The sequence below is a fragment of the Leptonychotes weddellii genome, chromosome 5, assembly GCF_054177405.1.
Source record: "Leptonychotes weddellii isolate Sample4059 chromosome 5, ASM5417740v2, whole genome shotgun sequence".
Classification (NCBI taxonomy): Eukaryota; Metazoa; Chordata; class Mammalia; order Carnivora; family Phocidae; genus Leptonychotes; species Leptonychotes weddellii.
In genome coordinates this window covers 11459256-11476604 of record NC_138373.1, presented here as the reverse complement: position 1 = coordinate 11476604, position 17349 = coordinate 11459256, and the positions used below count along the sequence as shown (strand labels likewise).

The window sequence follows — 17349 nt, the reverse complement described above, 5'->3', positions numbered from 1 at the left end:
CACCTCGGGAGTATAAGAGCAAAGTATTCCCTGTCTCAGCCCTTTTATCCTTTTTATCTACCTCCAGGAGCAGCCTTTCAGAAGGAATGTGGAAGGAGGCAGGAAAATAGAGCTTATTTTATTTTAAAAATTTTATCTGATAGAGAGAGAGAGGGAACACAAGCCAGGGGAGTGGGAGAGGGAGAAGCAGGCTCCCCACCAAGCAGGGAGCCTGATGCGGGGCTCGATCCCAGGACCCTGAGGAGATCATGACCAGAGCCAAAGGCAGATGCTTAACAGACTGAGCCACCCAGGCACCCCTAGAGCTTATTTTAAAAATGACTGCTTCATTCTGCTAAAACAGTTCACCTGTGCCATAAAAATACCTTAAGAACTATTTTAACCTGGAATATCACAACTTTGGTAAGAAATAAAGAAAGAAAATAGCTTGCTTTAAAAAAAAATAAAACACATTTCCACCAAAGTTTTACAAAAGGAATGTGGAAGCTGGAGCAAGTAGAGGAGCCCAAAATTAAAATCCTAGGATCCTGAAATCAGTTCTAAGTGTTGTTTTCTACATTATCATTATCCCTGCTTTGTGCCTTGACTCACCAAGACAAAATATGGAATGATTGTGCCAAGGAGCTATAATCCTGTGTTTACTTCAAATAAACGTTTTAGCACATTTGTGGTCACTTTTCCAGGCATCTTATTTAAAAATAAGCCAATATAAATCACATTTTTAAATCTTCACTAATTATACAACTGATTGGTAATAAAAATGCCTTTGTATCAGGAAAAGTTTCATTTTAATATTAAACTCAGAATGAAAAGTTCAGATAATGTCTACTGTTCCTATGTTTGAACCCCTAAATTCACTCTTCTAGAGATGAAAAGGTCACCTCTTCTAGAGATGAAAAGCCCCAAAGAACTTCATACAGGCAGTCCTTGACTTGCAAGCCTGAAAAACACCTCCATTAACAAAAGCCTCCTGTCTTCTCCAACTGCCACCCCAATGTAAGTGCCCAGCAACCACCATCATGAAAAAAATCTTGTCTTTTTATCGCCTTTGGACTATCACCCCCACAACTGCTCCCAGGATTCTTTAAAATTTTTCTTTTTGCTTTTCCTGCACCACGTTAAATTTTACCTAACTAGAAAGTTTTCTCAGTTAAGTGTCCTTTTCAGAGATGCCTGGGTGGCTCAGTCGGTTAAGCGTCTGCTTTCGGCTCAGGTCATGATCCCAGGTTCCTGAGATGGAGTCCCGCGTCAGGCTCCTTGCTCAGCGGGGAGCCTGCTTCTCCCTCTGCCTGCCGCTCCCCTTGCTTGTGCTCTCTCTCTGTCTCTCACTCTCTGACAAAATCTTTTTTTTTTTAAGTGTCCTTTTCAAAATATAGGTTATTCTAACAGGTGGAATCAGCCATTTCTGACTTCTTACAACCGTGCTTCTCACATGTTAAGATGAGAAGTGAGTTAAGATGACTCACTAAGGCAAAAGAAAATCAGATTTGCAGGGGTGGATGGAGGAAGGCATGTTAAAAAATAGATAAGGCTGATGTGACAGGGGTGTGCACCGGGGTCTGGGGGCACTAAGAGGAAGATAGGGGAGTTCCCAAAGGCATAAAAATGTGTGCATTTCTCTACCATAGAGAGAAGATGAAGCTTAGCTTCTAAGGAGAGTCAATGAAAACTCTTCAAGCAAGTAAGATGATTCCATTTGCATGTTGTCTAAATTGTATCAGAAGGAATTTGGAGGATGGGTCGAAGAATGGTGAGATTAGAGGCCAGGTAGGAAGCCACTGTGATAATATAACCAAGAGACGATGGGCATGACCAATGCAGTAGCAGAAGTGGTGCAAGGTGGTAAATGGAGAGAAACAAGGAAGAAATACATGGGACATAAATCTACAGGATGTGCCAAGATGAGGAGGGGAAGAGAAGTAGGATCTCCAGGTTTCTGGCATGAGCAGATTCATGGCTTGGATATTCAGCGGATGGTGCACACATTAACTAAGGAAGGAAATTAAAGAGGAAGAGCAAATTTAGGGTAACTACGATACAGTTCAATGTTGAGTTTGAAATGCTTATGGATGATCCAGGTAGAAAAAAATATGTGATAAGCACCTGGGTTTATGAATCCAGAAGCTGAGAAGAAATGTATGGGTTGGACATTTAAATGCAAGGGGTCTGCAGCTAAAAGGACTGAATCAACCAGAATGTTACTTCCTCTCCAGCAGGACTTTTGTCATTTTGTTTCCTACATGCACCTAAAATTATATCTACCCATAGGAGCATATGGTCAAGAAAATTTAATGATTGGATACCAAGGGGAAGTGAGGAGCATGAGAGAAGAGTAAACCTTACAGAACAGTTTTTTGAGAAATTCACGGGGAAACCACCATTTCTAACAGTTGCTAAGAAAGGATTTCCAAACCCCAAAAAGCAATTTACAAATTATCTTTTGTAAGGAAAAACAACTTGCTAGCAAATTGGGAACTGATCTACAATCTATGCCTGGGATCATTAACTATACAAGCCCCATCAGTGTTCTCAGTCTAAATGTAAGATCTAAGTTTCTATTCAAATATTACTTTTGAGTATTTTAGAATATTTGAAGTTCTACTTGCATTGAAAATGACCATCTACTTGCAAGTAAGCAGAAATAACAAAAGTGAAAGATTTTTGTTTCTGCTTTGTGCAGATTAGTATAAACAGCTCCACCTCTGGGAAGAAATAGGATTTTCTTATAACAAGAGTTCCCAGAGCAAGAAGTTACAACTGGGTTTGTAACCATAGCACAGCTATTTCTAAAAAATATACCTGGTTTTGAGGTCCATGTCCAAAAAAATGGCAGTTTTTGGAAACAATGGACATCCACTAGAATTTTAATAAAATAACTAGGCCAGGTAATTCCCAATAAATTGCAGCTGAGGTGAAAATGTGGGACCCTCCAAAGCCTTTATCTGTAAAACTAAGAACCCAAGAGAACTGATAAGTAACACAGCACTGTATCCAACAGTTATCCTAACTGATGGCATCAGCAGGATATTGCATTATTCTCAAAAGTTTCTTAGAAAAACAAAGAGGAGGTCAAGAAAAATGGCATGGTGGGAAGGAAACAATTTTAAAGGAACTTCATACACATATCTGAAGGTAATTATTCTCTAAGAGATGCTCAACCTTGTCTCCCTCTGAACTGCACTTAACCCAGCAGTCTCAGCCTCCCTTACACGAAGAGTTCTGCACAAGGCCAGGACAGCTCTACCAAGGTGTACCCACATCAGGGGCCGAGTTACTGGGGTATATACATCCTTTCTGTTATGTCAGAGTCTCTTATATAACATTTGCACACAAAGGATGCTCAGTAAATGTTTGCTGACTGGGCAAATATGTGGAGAATGAATTAATTAGGCCACTTAAAAAATGGAATAAAATTAAAATGTTTTATAAAGTCAAAATATTTTTTTTTTTTTAAGATTTTATTTATTTATTTGACAGAGACAAAGATAGCGAGAGCAGGAACACAAGCAGGGGGAGTGGGAGAAGGAGAAGCAGGCTTCCCACAGAGCGGGGAGCCCGATGCAGAGCTTGATCCCAGGACCCTGGGATCATGACCTGAGCCGAAGGCAGACGCTTAACAACTGAGCCGCCAAGGCGCCCCTAAAGTCAAAATATTTTAGACAGAGGGCATGTGGAACAGTAATTTACAGGGCAAAGAATGCTATTCATGCTCTGATACTAAAAATAAGTTTGTGCTTTATGGTGAAAAAGTAGAGCGAGCCCCACACAAATATTTGCATGTATAAGAGTGCTCAGTCAATTCCATCTCACACCCACCTAGCTTCCTCCCTGTCTCTGCTGCTTGGCAGGTAGCCTTCAGATTATCACCGGAAGGTGGAAGGCTGCAGTTTCCCTGGGCCAGTTTTCCCTGGCCGCACAAGCCATGGTGTAGCTATTCCGACAGGCTAGGACCCTGGGAAGACACACCGCGGGTAGCTTCCATGGGAAAACAGCAGACGGCATCCACAGGAGGGCAGAGATCTCTTGCAGTAAGTTTTTGCCTCCTGTGAACATGTTGATCAGTATCTCATTTTACATTCATATCCCCAAAGAGGGAAAACAGAGGTCATATTGTATTGGCTTTTTGTTTTTCTATAAGCAACTAACATTGGAATGCAACAAGAGTATGTGATTAGTAACATCATCAATCAAAAAAATAATAATTGTGCCAAATTTCATTCTTCAATTATTAAGCACCTTCTATGTGCCAGGCAACGTGGGACAAACATGACAAACATGAGGGTGGATAAAACAGATACAATACTTTCCTTCAGGAGACCCTGGATTCTAGCAGAAGGCACACACATGAAGGAAGGATACAGAAAAAAAAAAATGTGTAAACTGTGCTGTTAGAAATAAAAAGGGTGGGTGTATGGGAGAGAGAACTAAAGGCAGAACCTGGGGTGAACACTATGGTCAGGAGGAGCCCCTCTGAGCAGATGACATTTCAGCTCAGGCCCAAAAGATGAAAAAGAGCCCATGATGCAAAGAGCAGAGGGAAGACCACTTCAGGTGGAGGGAGCTGCATGTGTGACGTAACCAAGGTGGGAAAGAACCTGACGCGTTGGAGGAAATGAAGGAAGGTCAGAGGGCAGGAGCCAGTGAGTGACAGAGGGTGGTAACAGGAGGCGGACTGCAGAAACGGAGTTGCATAACCAAATGCTCTAGCTCATAGGAGTCTGAATTTTAATTTGAACACACCAAGAAGCCATTAAGAGGACTTACATCTGGGAGTAATACGATCAAACGCATATTTTTAAAGGATCACACTGGCTACGGTATGGAGAACACACTGAAGGTGTTCAAGAATGAAAATGGGGAAACATGAGAAACACACCTCAGTTTTTCAACACAGCAACAGCAGAGGGTCTCAAGAGTTCTACTTCCCTACGTGTGGCACAAGCCTGGGCCCCTCACGGTGTCAGAGAGCAACGTCCTCAGGCAGTTTAGCTTTACATGAGGAGGACTGCACACGGCCAACACTAAAACAGGGTACAAAATGAGAAAGGTCAAAAGTGACTTATAAATAGAGTGACCATATAACCCAGTTTTCCAGGAAGTCCTGAATCATGCTTATTGTTCCAAGGTAATTATTAATAGTGCTCTTTCACTCTCAGAAACGTCCTACATCAGGTGATAAATTCTGGGGTCACCCCAGTTATCAACAAAGGATCGTGGGAGTTTTAAGGAAAATGCATTTAATTCTGAAGGAAAAGATCATAAAAGCTTCAAGAAAGAAGTAGATCTGAAGTAGTTGCTGAGAGACAAACGTGACTACTGAAGGCAGCCATTCCAAACCAGGGGAACGGCATTAAACACAGTGGAGAGAAAGCACGGGGCTCGGGCGGCTAACAGCAACCACCGCTCCAGCGTGGTGTTTGCGGAGAGCAGGCAGTAGGAGAGGCGGCTGGAAAGCTGTGCCGGACCTAACATTTCCTCCTGCGCTAATGGGCTTATGTTTCATTTAGTTGGCTCTGGATGGCTCCTGAAATTCCTTTAGTAAGAGAGCGCAATACCAATGAGTGAAACACCACTGAGCTACTCTAAGAACCTAGACAGGGTAAGAAGTATAAATGTTGAGTGAGAAGGGCCACCACAGTCAAGGGACCAGGGAAGCAGGTGGAAAGGGCACTTGTAACTTTGAAAGCAAACCTAAGGGGTTTCCCATGCAACTCTGGCAGTGTCAGGAAGCAAGCTCGAGACACTGTCTGGAAGAAGACAGTGAGAGGAAAACCAAAGAGCTGAGAGTCTAGCCTGAAGGCGGGTTCAAAGGCAGGAAGGGAAGAAGGAGACAGAGGGGCTGTCCGGTTGGAAGAGGAGGTGGAGAAGAGCGGGGTCAGAAATTGCTGGGCGAAGGATGTTTCAAGTCCACATCCTTCCCTTCCAATATTCTGATCTATCAGTGCGTCTCCTCACCCAACCTGCAGAACCAAGGGACCCCCAACGTGGTTCGCACGCACGACACAACAGCACCCCTTCATGCCTCTGCCCGTCTTCCCTGCTGCCCTGTTCATCTGACAAATACAGATTTAGAGTTGTCATGTGTGGAGAGAAGAGGCAGGTCATGATTAAACTATGCAAGTGGGCTTATATATATTTTTAATTATACCACTTTTTAACTAAAAATAAATTTAAGAAGTTTGACACCGTTAGTCTCTATGTTGTACAAGACATCTCTAGGAAGAACTCCACTTGTAGAACTGAAACTTTATACCAGGTCTGCTTACCTTTCAAAAAGTACCATCCGACCTTCCCGCAATGGGTGCCGGGCCCATCACTCAGCTTTCTATTTCACCTGAGAGGCGGGGGCTTTTCACATCATCCTCATTACCTCTTAGTTAGGGAAACTGCATGACAGCATTTTTTTTTTTTAAGTCGGAAGTCGTTATTGACAGTCTTATTCATGCAGTGTGATCACTTCACTGGTGACTGTGCAGATCATTTTGCATCCCCTCCAGGGAACAGCATTTCTGGTCTCACAGCGATGCACTCAAAACAAAGGCTACTTACTGTGGACACACCTCAGGCAACTGTTACATCATAAATGTAGGTTTTGCTACTTCAACAAAAATTCTTCTGAGGGCTTTGATTCTGTTTGGTTTTAGGAAAGAATATATTTCCCTTTGAATTTGTGGAACCCAAACCAGTAATTCAAGCATAACATTTTGTTAAAGTGAAGCTTTCTTGGTAATGAAGAAAACAGTTAATGGTCTTCAGCCCCGACCAATAATACATAGCCAGTATGTTCAGATTTCATTCACGCCTGCCCCCCAATACTGCCACCGAATACCGACCAGTTTTTGTAATATGGAGGTTTCGTAAAACTTACAAAACTTAAGAGCTCAACACCATCATGGTGCTGAAGGAAGAAAGAAATAACTAGAATGAAAAAAACCTCCTGTTACCATATGCATTAAAAAAAAAAAGCTGTGTTATTTGAGGGAGCTGGAAGATTTAAGGAGAGAAGAATACAACATAATCATTCTACCAATGCTATATTCTAAAAAACTCCTGCTAAAAGGCAACCATTCTGAAAACATTATTTTTTTGTAATATAATGTCTATGGCATTTAGAAGAAACATTTCTTTTTGCCAGTTTTGGGGGGAAACTCCATTAGTAAATACACAGAATGTGAATATGGTCCTAGTATTGATAAAATTATTTTCTCACAAGACATGATTTAAAAATTTTTAAGATCTGCTACAAGTTTTACAAACAACATCGTACTGTTCCTTTTCCCTTTTCTAAAAATAAAAAATAGTACCATTCCGTCCACGTAAAAGTATGACTCTTGCAGCACCTGCCTGGCGTCACCTGAGGGAGTTGCTGCCACATTCTGGCCCCCACCCAAGGGACCCTGGCTCCACAAGTCAGAGGTGATGCCCGGGAATCTGCCTGTTAATGAAAGCCCAGGAGGTGCTCTGACCCGGGGGGCCCAAAGACCACCCTCTGAGAAACATTATTCTGTATGTTGCCTATCTAGAAAATATCGCTAATTGCCTCTCAGTCTAATTACAGCCAATCTCAGCCACTCAGAACCATCACCAGCAATTAGGACCTGTCCCCAGGTTGGTATTACATGATTTCAAGACATGACACAAACTGTGTCCTGCACAATGCAGGTGGCCCACCGCAACAGCGTCTGTGGAGGCCGACGCAAATGAGAAGCGGCAGCGTCCGCAGAGCCGTGACCAGTGAACGCAGGGAGTGTCTCAGCAGGCCACAAGGCACGGCTCCTGAAAGGCACCAGGCGGGCCCTGACAGGAGCTCCCTGTGTCTGTGAGCCACTTTGGTTTCCGCTCCGTGTGTGTTTGTGAGGACTAGTGTGAGGATGCACACACACCCCTACGTGTGGAAAGACCCAGAGCTCCTGCAAGAACTTTGTTACATCTGCTGGGCATAAAATGATCAATGCTTTCAATCAATAGGCAATGCTCTAGAATTCATTTAGAATACCAAAATAGGTTCTTTTAAACATCGTTAGGACCCAGCAGTAACTCAAGTGCATTAGAACAGTTGGTTCCTGTGGTAAAGCAGGTCTAATGGGACTGAGAATTAAGTACAGCAAGGGGTGTGTCATTAAGGTCCCCTCAGCCCAAGCCTCAGGGACTCTCTAAAAGCAAATATCAGTCCTCCTCAAACACAGCACAGAATTTAGCATGGTTTCGTCTCAGACAGTGTTCACTGAAAATGTTCAAGGGAAAGCTAAAAAGAATGGTAATACTGCATCTATCTTTACATTTAATTAAAAAGAGAGCTAACGGTACTTCCAAGAGGGAGGTCATTCCTTGTTCAGCACAAGATTACTCTGTGCAAAGCTGTTTTCAGAATGGGCAGTAAAACAATGCAACATGTCAACACGTACAAAAGCTACCATTTCAGAAATGCTACTGCTGCTTCAGCTAACAACTCTGAAGCTGAGGTACGAATGACAGCACCACAGCTGGAGGCAGACGTGAGAGAGTTGAGAACACCATCCACGGCCCAAGCCCAATCAAATCCACCACCTACCTCTTCCCTCGTTGCGCCTGGAGGCCCCAGTTGCCCTCCACAGAACGGTATCATAGGAAAAGGCTTAGAGGAAGAAAAGTTATATGCAAGACCTTGAATATAACACCTCGAAGTTCAAGAGTCAGATCATCGTTTTCTCCTGCATAGGGACTCTATGAACAGCAGAGGGAAAAGGATGCTGTCCTACAAAAAACTAACAGAGAATACAAGATGTTAACATACCTAAAATAAGAACCTTACACAGTCATACACATTTAACAAGAACCATACAAAGGTGAGCCATGGGCAGATGGCTTGGTTTCCAGCCCACTGAGTGCATATTTGGCTCTCTGGGCAAGAGGAGACAGCTCTGCCTATGAGCACATACTGAAGCTTCAAATGCACCTTTGGCTTTTCCTCCTTGGAAAAAGGATTCCAAATTGGGCATCAAGACATCCGACAGTTCTCAAGCAACACTTACCACGGAGAGCTGCCTGTGCCTGCCTTAAAGCCCACCCACAATTTCATTTTCAATTAGCAGCTCCTCGAAAGGCAGTAATGAAAGCAGTTGCTAAAGAGCATTCAGATGTCACTTAAAGACTGCAAACCCAAACTGTAAATAGCACATTGTGAGTCGCCTGTCACCACCATCAACTCCCACGGGAATCTCGCAACACGTGGCTATCACAGCCATCTGCTCAGTTCCCCACCACCACCACTGCAAACCACACAGCCACCCACTCGCTCCCACCTCCCACTCGTTACCTGTCATGTGCAGGCTTGTGTGGAGACGGAGGTGCTGTGAGCAGAGATTAGAATGCAGAACACATGGGGGCTTGTTTCACGTTTTGCAGCTAAGATCTGGCCACATGCAGATAACATCGTATCATCAGAAGAGGGGAAGACTTAAAATTAACGTAAAATGCAGTTTTAAATAAAGAAAGGGAGTTCTGTCGAACCCCATCAACTATCGAAAATGCAGTGTGAAGGGAAAACACGCTCCCTCGGCCCTCAATCACCCATACCGCAGGGGCTGATGGTGGGCAGAGTTGAGAATCCTTTCTCTCACTTTGTCCTTCTTACTCCTCTAACAATATATACAATTTAAATGGCCCTTAATAAAGTTCCCCACACACATACATATTCTTGGCGTTTGGTGAATGCCACTGTTTGGTTTGGTTTCTTTTTTTTTAAACAGAGCAATTTCTATAGGTCTCAGGATCGCTCAAGTGGAGTTACTGTCCATTTTTTTAATGGCAGTTCCTTTTCCAATTCAGCCTATTTTCTCTCTGTAGGTTTTGTTTTATGAGGTGGTAGTCAATGTGCTATGTCCTCTTCTAGTCAATTTTTGCTAAATGTTAATTAAAAACATCTATGTCACTTGGGATAAGATTTATTACTGGCCGTATCACTCCAAACATCTGTCTGAGGTCAAGTGATGCTTATTATCACTCTTACAACATCCAGGGCTGATGGACTATATCCCAGACAACAAGCTAAGGAGTCAGGATCCTGACACAAAACAAAAATTCTAAAACTCAAAAAATAAACTGTCACTGCCTCCAAAGTCCAAAGTTAAAAAAAAAAAAAAAAACAAACGAAACAAAAAAAAAACTTCATATAACTTATTATACACCACTAATTTGGAACAGAGACAAGCCTGTATTGTGGGTTCCTCAAAACTAATGTTAAAATCTGACATCTTATCCATATTTTGAGTTAATCAAAGTTCCAACAGTGGTTATTAAGCCAATCTTTCTCCTCCCAGTTCTTTTATCATCTGGTTTTATTTCTACTTCTGTAGTTTTAAGGCAAAGGGGAAAAAATAATGTGCAACTTAAATTAATCAGAAGGAAAAATAGAGGATTTTATTTACTCAGTTTGTAACCTTCACATGACAAAACAATTTTTAAAAAAAGCAAATGAAATCCCAAGAAACACATTAAACTTGAAATTCTGAAGTAGGAAGTAAAAATGATTTAATTGCAGCTCAGTTTCTTGACACTAGCTCAATGTACCTTCAGTTATTTAACCATAGTTAACAAATGTATTTATGAAAGAGCACCTAGCGAAGTTCATATGTCTTTTCATTACTAAAGTATAATCCCTAATTGCATTAGTGTTTCAAATGCTCTGATTTCCAGAAATCTGTAGGCTCTAGAGTCAAGCTGGATAAATACCTGTGTGACCTCAGCCTGGATTTTTATACCCGAAACTAATTAGCTGGTCTTCAGAAATATGACTTGAACTGGATCTGTTTAATCAAAGTTGTCCCTTATAAATCCTCCTTTGCAAGTTAATTTCTACTAGCAAGAATGTCACAGAGAAGTCCTCAGACAACCTGAGTCAGTCACACTGAAATAAAGGATCAGCTTCTGGTAGTAAATGCTCTCACCGGCAAAGAGCCTGAGCAGATAGACTGCTCCAGCACGATGGATGCAAGCACAGCTGGGTGGCTTGGTCACCTGCGCCCTTCTGTTCTACCAACACAACCACTCATTCCAAATAAGGCCAACACGCAATGGCAATACACAAGGCAGATGCAACCCCCATGGCTCGAATAATAGCTATAACTTTAAAGACTTGGCACTGGGACCAATCCCTCTTCTTCCTAGACACCAGTATACATTTTTGGTAGCTACAATGTCAGCACCTACAAATCCTCCAACAAATCTGATTCCACCATAGATTTTCAGGGAGAGGAGCAAATTTCCATTCCTTACAAGCAATACCCACCCAGATCAACTTATATAAAGATTTTTAAACCACAGAAAAGCCATTCTCACCAGCAAGGTCAGAGTCTACCTGCTGGGCTCCTGAAATATTCCCAAACTCCTTTATTTCCCTCTCAAATGGGATCCTCCTGTGGCTCTAAGCAATCTCAGTAGGTTGCCTCTTTCTCTAAGAAGTCCAGCCCTTAGCTGAGTGTAGTTTTGGAAACTAAAATTCAGTTAGGAGAGAGGCTCTGGGATTTACTTTGATGACCGATCCTGATATCCGCTTGTTGGAAGAGTTCATATGGCCTCAGAATTGCTCGTACTTCACTAAAACCTATTTCCTCTGGTTGGGTTCCTACTAGAGAGAGGAAAGACAGGCTAATGGACTATATGGAGTTTTAGAAACACCCATGCCCAGCCAAATCTGAGAGTTCTCTAAACTCCCATCAACTTTCCTTCCTTGCTTCTCTAATTTTAAAACCCCTTTGCTCTCTGTGTTTTCAACTACAAAGTAGTAAAATTTTAAATCCTCTCCCATGGTCTAGAAGTAAGACATAATGTAAGAAAACCCAAAGCCCTAGGAAGGGTTAAGTTTTCCAAAAATGCTTCTGAGGAAGTCCTCTGCTGGCTCCAAGGTTTGGCAGCGTGTCATGTCATTGTGTCCTTCTGGGGCTGCACTGAGACTTAGTCTTGCAGTTAGAGAACAAGGCTCCTTACAGGGATGGCCTGGGCAGCCTCTATTTTGGTTTCTCCTTCCCAAGTCTAAGTAGAGATGGTGGGGGGGTAGGGGGGAAGCCCTACCACATCCTTATTAGTACAAGCTAAAACCTTTTAAACATAATATCTGGATGCTCACATCATGAGCAAATAGTTCTGTGTAAAACAAATACAAGCCTGGGGGGGGGTCAGAAAGACACGCATTCTTCCGTAAAAGTTAACTTGTTCCTTTCTTTGTTTTTAAACCCCCCTTTGGAAAGTAAGGAGAATGTTCAAACTTGCCATATAAAAAAGTGCAACCATTTTGAAAGACAGCTGCCAGCTCAGCATCTTCTAAGTCGGGATCTATTTATACTTAAAAACATAATCCAACAAATGAGTTCCACTGGGGTGGTTAAGTGCCAGTTAAAAAGCTTTCTTTTCCCAGTATGAGAAAATACCAGGAGAACTGAGGTTTTATAATCAGGAAGAGAAGGAAAAGGCAGCTTGGTTTTAGAACTACACAGCTCTCTTATAAAAGTATACAATTGTACTCTCACAGTAAAAAGATTAGTTGCCTTCAATGGATTCTCAGAAAAAAAAAAAAAAAATCCTATTATTTCCTCCCCACGAAGGAGTAACATCTTCCCATAATTACAGGAAAGCTGTGCCTTAAGGTGCCTGCTCAGGAAGTACCATTTCCTAATAAGATGCAAACCTAATCCACTCTCACCGAGTCAAAAATAAAGACTAAATTCTCACCTCCTACAGCCCTCTTTCCTCTGTAGTTCTCCCGACTATACCTCCCTCCATAAGAGGTACTAAGCAACGATCCATTAATTTAGAAATTCTCCTCAAGGACACTCTCACCTCAAGGCCCCCTCCCAGCAAAGATGGTCAGATCCAGCTACTTTTGTCTCGTACGAGGCGAAGGTAAGGGGAACAGTAACCGCCACGTGTGCAGGTATCTGGCAATACTCTCAGCACAAGCTTCTGAACGTCTACGGTGGCCCTCCAACACTTGTGTGTCACCTCTTACCAGTGATCACACAACAGACAGCACGCGTCCGGGCAACACACATGTAGCCATGCCTCTCCCTCACCCGTCTCCCCCTTTAAGTGTCTTCACAGAAACTATCAACTACAGACTCCAAACCAAAATTACGCTTGGGCCCACAGCAGTCTTCCTTCACGGACCTTGAAAATGCTATGTCATCTCTGGGCTGGTCACAAATTTAAAGAACCATGAAACTCAGAGAGAGGAGCCCGAGAAATCACCTAGACCAAACCCCTCATTTTCCAGATGGGCAGCAATGGACAGTGATTTGCTCCGGGTTTCAAAACAGTACATGTGATTCTAGGAAGACTACAAATGAAAAGTGGTAGAGCTTTATTTCAGTTATCAACTTCTGCTTCCCTTCCTACTAGAAAAATAACACTTGATTTGGGGAGTATATTTTGGCATCAACACTGAAGATAAGAAAAACACCACTTGTTTTGAAAACTCTTACATAGACCAAAAAGGTACAACTCATTCTTTCCTTCTCCATGATTCACGAGGAGTGACTCAAAAAAAAATTGCTTTTCAAATATTTTGCCTAAAATAAAGATAGCTTTGATTTCAGATACCACTTGTACCAGAAGGTTAACCATTAGGACCAAAACCTACTTGAATTTGAGATATACAAGTCCTTGTCTTCTTTTATGATCACCATAGGACAAAGCAGAAAGAAGAATTTTGAGAACAGAGAATGGAAAAGTCAGACCAGGTCTGGGAGTAAGAGAGTCAAGGATAAGGAACCACACTTTAGTGTAGACTCTGAATTAAATTGGTTTCTTGCCTGAAAGGGCAGGAGGGAGGGAAGGCCTGGGGGAGAGATGGTGGTTGTGCTACAACCTCTCTCCATGGATAATAATTACCTTTCTCACCGATCTCATACAGAGAGGCATGGGTTGGGAGTCACAAACACCACAGGAACATCAGCTTTTATAGAACCTAGCCCTTCCTCCCTCGCTCCACTCTCTTTCTTGCAACAGTTTACTAAAAAAAAAATAAAATAAAATAAAAATCTTCATACAAATGTGGTTGCTTTCAAACTTTTCAGCTCTTTCTCTGCTCTCTGAACTTGGTAGATTATCGGGTTTCTTTTTAGGCCCTCACAGACCATTTCTATAACCAAAGTCGCTCCTTATGACCAAACTACTCACACTGTTCCTAGAAATACTTGGAGACACCTGCAACCGATGACCTGGAGTTCTCTTTCTCTTCATGCTCAATCCTTATCTCAAACAAGGGAGACAGAATATACAGGGGAAAGAGAGCAACATAAAGAAACCAGGGTCTAAACCCTGGCTCTGTACCTCATTGCTAAGTGGCCTGAGACAAGTCACTTTAACTCTTTGACCTCCAGTTTCCCCATCTGGAAAGTCAACATCATATTACCTACGACCCACGGTGACTGTGAGAATTACAGATTATATAAACTCCCTTGTTAATGACGGTCACATGGTATGCATTAGATAAATGTTAATAATTACTATTAGAACTCCAATCTGGCATTTCATTTCAGGACATGCATGTATCTTCAGAAAACCTGCCCTGTGTGTCAGATGTGGGGACACTTCCCTGAGATCCTTCTGTGTCCATGCTGACATCTACCACTCTGGATGTTTTCTGATGTTTTCTTGGGAATATGTCCCTCATTACCCAACAGGCTGACCTCGGACTCCATACTTATTAGAGACTAGGTCATATTGAAGTTTTGGGTCCTTCCAATCTTTTCACTAAAACTTGTATCAAAAATACACTCTTGATGATTTATAAGAATCATTTCCAAAGTGGCCTGGCCATTATCAAATAGAAAATCTAAGACCACAGAGTTTGGTGGCTTGCCCCTAGATCCCTAAGGGCATTAGGTCCTAAGGAGGGGCCAGAATTTGTGTTTAATAATGCTCACGATAGGATTACTAATGATCTGTGAACTTTGGGAACCACTGTTTTGAATGATCCCAGATTTCTCCCTCTGCAAAGAAACATCTGCAAACTGGAAATTACCTGTTCAGCTTCTAATTAGCAGCACCTGCTCTGTGAACCACACTCCCTTCCTCTGCTTCCTCCAAGTAATAGTCATTCCCACCCAGTGGTCCCACCAAAAACAACACACACCCAGGACACAGGTAACTCGGCAGGCACTAAAGCCTCTGGATTTGTGCAGGAAAAAAAATTGCTATAAACAGCTTTGTTTCTCATTATTAATCTATCTCATGTGGGGATTTCCAAAGGCAGAAAGGCTCCCAAATGCCAAGAGCTATATTTTCTTGTGGATCACTGAAACTTAATTATTAACAGACCAGTAAGCCCTACTACCAGACTTTCATACAATCAGCAGATCGCGAAGACAGTCTTGAATTATGGACTACAGAGAACAACTGAAGAACCGAAAGGCTATTTCATTTCTTCACCACTGCTCTCCCACACGCCGCAATATTTGAGCTGCTCTGGAATATATAAATCCTATGCAAGGTACTGACTGCTTGCAGACAACCATTTTTAGCACCTCAGAACCCTGAGACCCACAATGGACGCGATCACACCTGCCCGTTCCGTTCTGTCCCAATTATGAAGATCTCTGCCCTACAAGCCAGTCTACCTTGACGAGCATCAAGAGTCCAGTCAGTCTGCCCCACACACAAGTAGCACCAGCGTCAAGCTTTACAGCACACAGCACATCTGATAAAAAGGAACCGACCCTGAAGTTTCAAATCGTAATAAAACACTGAGCTGGGCTTGGTATATTCTGTTAGAAGCAAGTACACAGCTCTGTGGGGTAACTCTCCAGCAGCCCACCAAGGAGGTCTTCTCCACCTGGCATGAAGAACCGCAGAGAGGCAGGCACCTGAGGAAGGGATTTCGCAGCCACAGAGAAGAACAAACCCACGCCTCCTCACCTGCCTGAGTCCCTTAGGCATTTTCTTTCTCTTCCCAAGGTGCTGGCAGAGATTGCGGTCATTTTCTCGATCCGAGCCGTAGTGGTGTGGGTGGCTGAGTCTGCTCTTCTTGGAATGAAAGGACAGGCCGTTGGTAAGTGCTTCTCGTTTCTTCTTGGTCAGAGGGGTCTGGCGTTTCTCCACACGTTCCTGAGGCTTAAGTGCTACATCTTTCTATAGAGAAGAAGAGAAGGAGAGGGAAGTGACGGTTATATATGTGTCCAGGGTCACACCCAAAATACAGGCTAAATGGGGTTACAAGAAAGGAGAGGGAAAGCAGGAAGGGAAATAGGAAGAGGAGAACAACTAAAACTAAGAAACGGGGCTCTCAATTTTTCTGAATCCCTAATGCCACCACAAATATATCCTTTCCATTCTTGTTGGGCAGAAAAGTCAACAAAGCACAAAGCATCTGTCCATTAAAAGTGATTTCACTGCTTAGTGGCTTTCAATTTGATTCTCTGCTAGGTCCAGCAGCACACAATGACATTCCCCAAGGAGGCTCAATACACTCACTTTCCAAGTTGGTACATCAATTATGTTTCAGAAAAGGAGTACTAAGTGCGTGCATGATTTAAAAAAAAAAAAAAAAAAAGGCAAAAGCCTGAACATACCAGGTGGATGTGAGCCAGCAAGAAAGAAACTATCAATTCATATGATTAAAATGCTTCCTTAATGCATTATACATTTTTACCACAAGTTCCTCTGAGCATCCTTAATTCCCAGTTCTTTGCAAAATGTAACAACAATATCATCACCAAGATCTACAGCCACTTTTCATTTATTGCTTTGTGTGTGGCTGGGGGGTGGGAAGGTAGGAGAAACGTAATGGATGTCCTGGAATAGGAAGCAGCAGCTTCAGAGACTACAGGCGGACATTTCAGGCCACAAGACCCAGTGAATTCTGTGCCTGCAGGCAGCTCAGCACCTACAGAAATACCAAAAGACCTGGGTCCAAAGCCTGACACTGACATTATTCATTAGGAGACTTGAAGTACACCACTGGTAGGATATGTGCGAATGTCCTTTGAACCCTGAGAAATGTACACATGAAGCACTGAAATTTAAAAGATTTGGCACTCAGTCATTTGTAAATGAGTGGATATGATCCTATTTACACTGAAAATGCTCCTTCATGGAGCCTCGCCTCCATATAAATAAATTGTTTTCTGTGGTCCTAAATGAATGCACATTCAAACAATAAAAACTAAGACAAAATTTTCCCTTTACCCATTTTCTCCTTAAAATACCTCTCTCTCTACTTCTCTTTCTTTACCCCCCCCTCCTCCCCCCCCCTTATAGCCAGTAGTCCCAAGGTAGTTCACTATCCTACTGCCTCCCGATATCCAGTACTGCCCACTGCCGACATACACGCTACTCTTTGAGGTCTTTCCCCAAATCAGCCATTGCCATTAGTTT

The 17349-nt window shown here is 42.5% G+C and overlaps 1 protein-coding gene across 5 annotated transcripts in view; it reads right to left on the bottom strand.

The window, feature by feature from the left end:
* AUTS2 (activator of transcription and developmental regulator AUTS2) overlaps positions 1 to 17349 on the bottom strand; it is a 1062127-nt gene that overhangs the window by 789216 nt on the left and 255562 nt on the right. For all 5 annotated transcript variants that reach the window (XM_081819609.1, XM_081819612.1, XM_081819611.1 and 2 more), the window contains exon 2: positions 15892 to 16104. In XM_081819609.1, coding sequence (XP_081675735.1) covers positions 15892 to 16104 — 213 coding nt within the window. The remainder of the gene's footprint in view (positions 1 to 15891; positions 16105 to 17349) is intronic.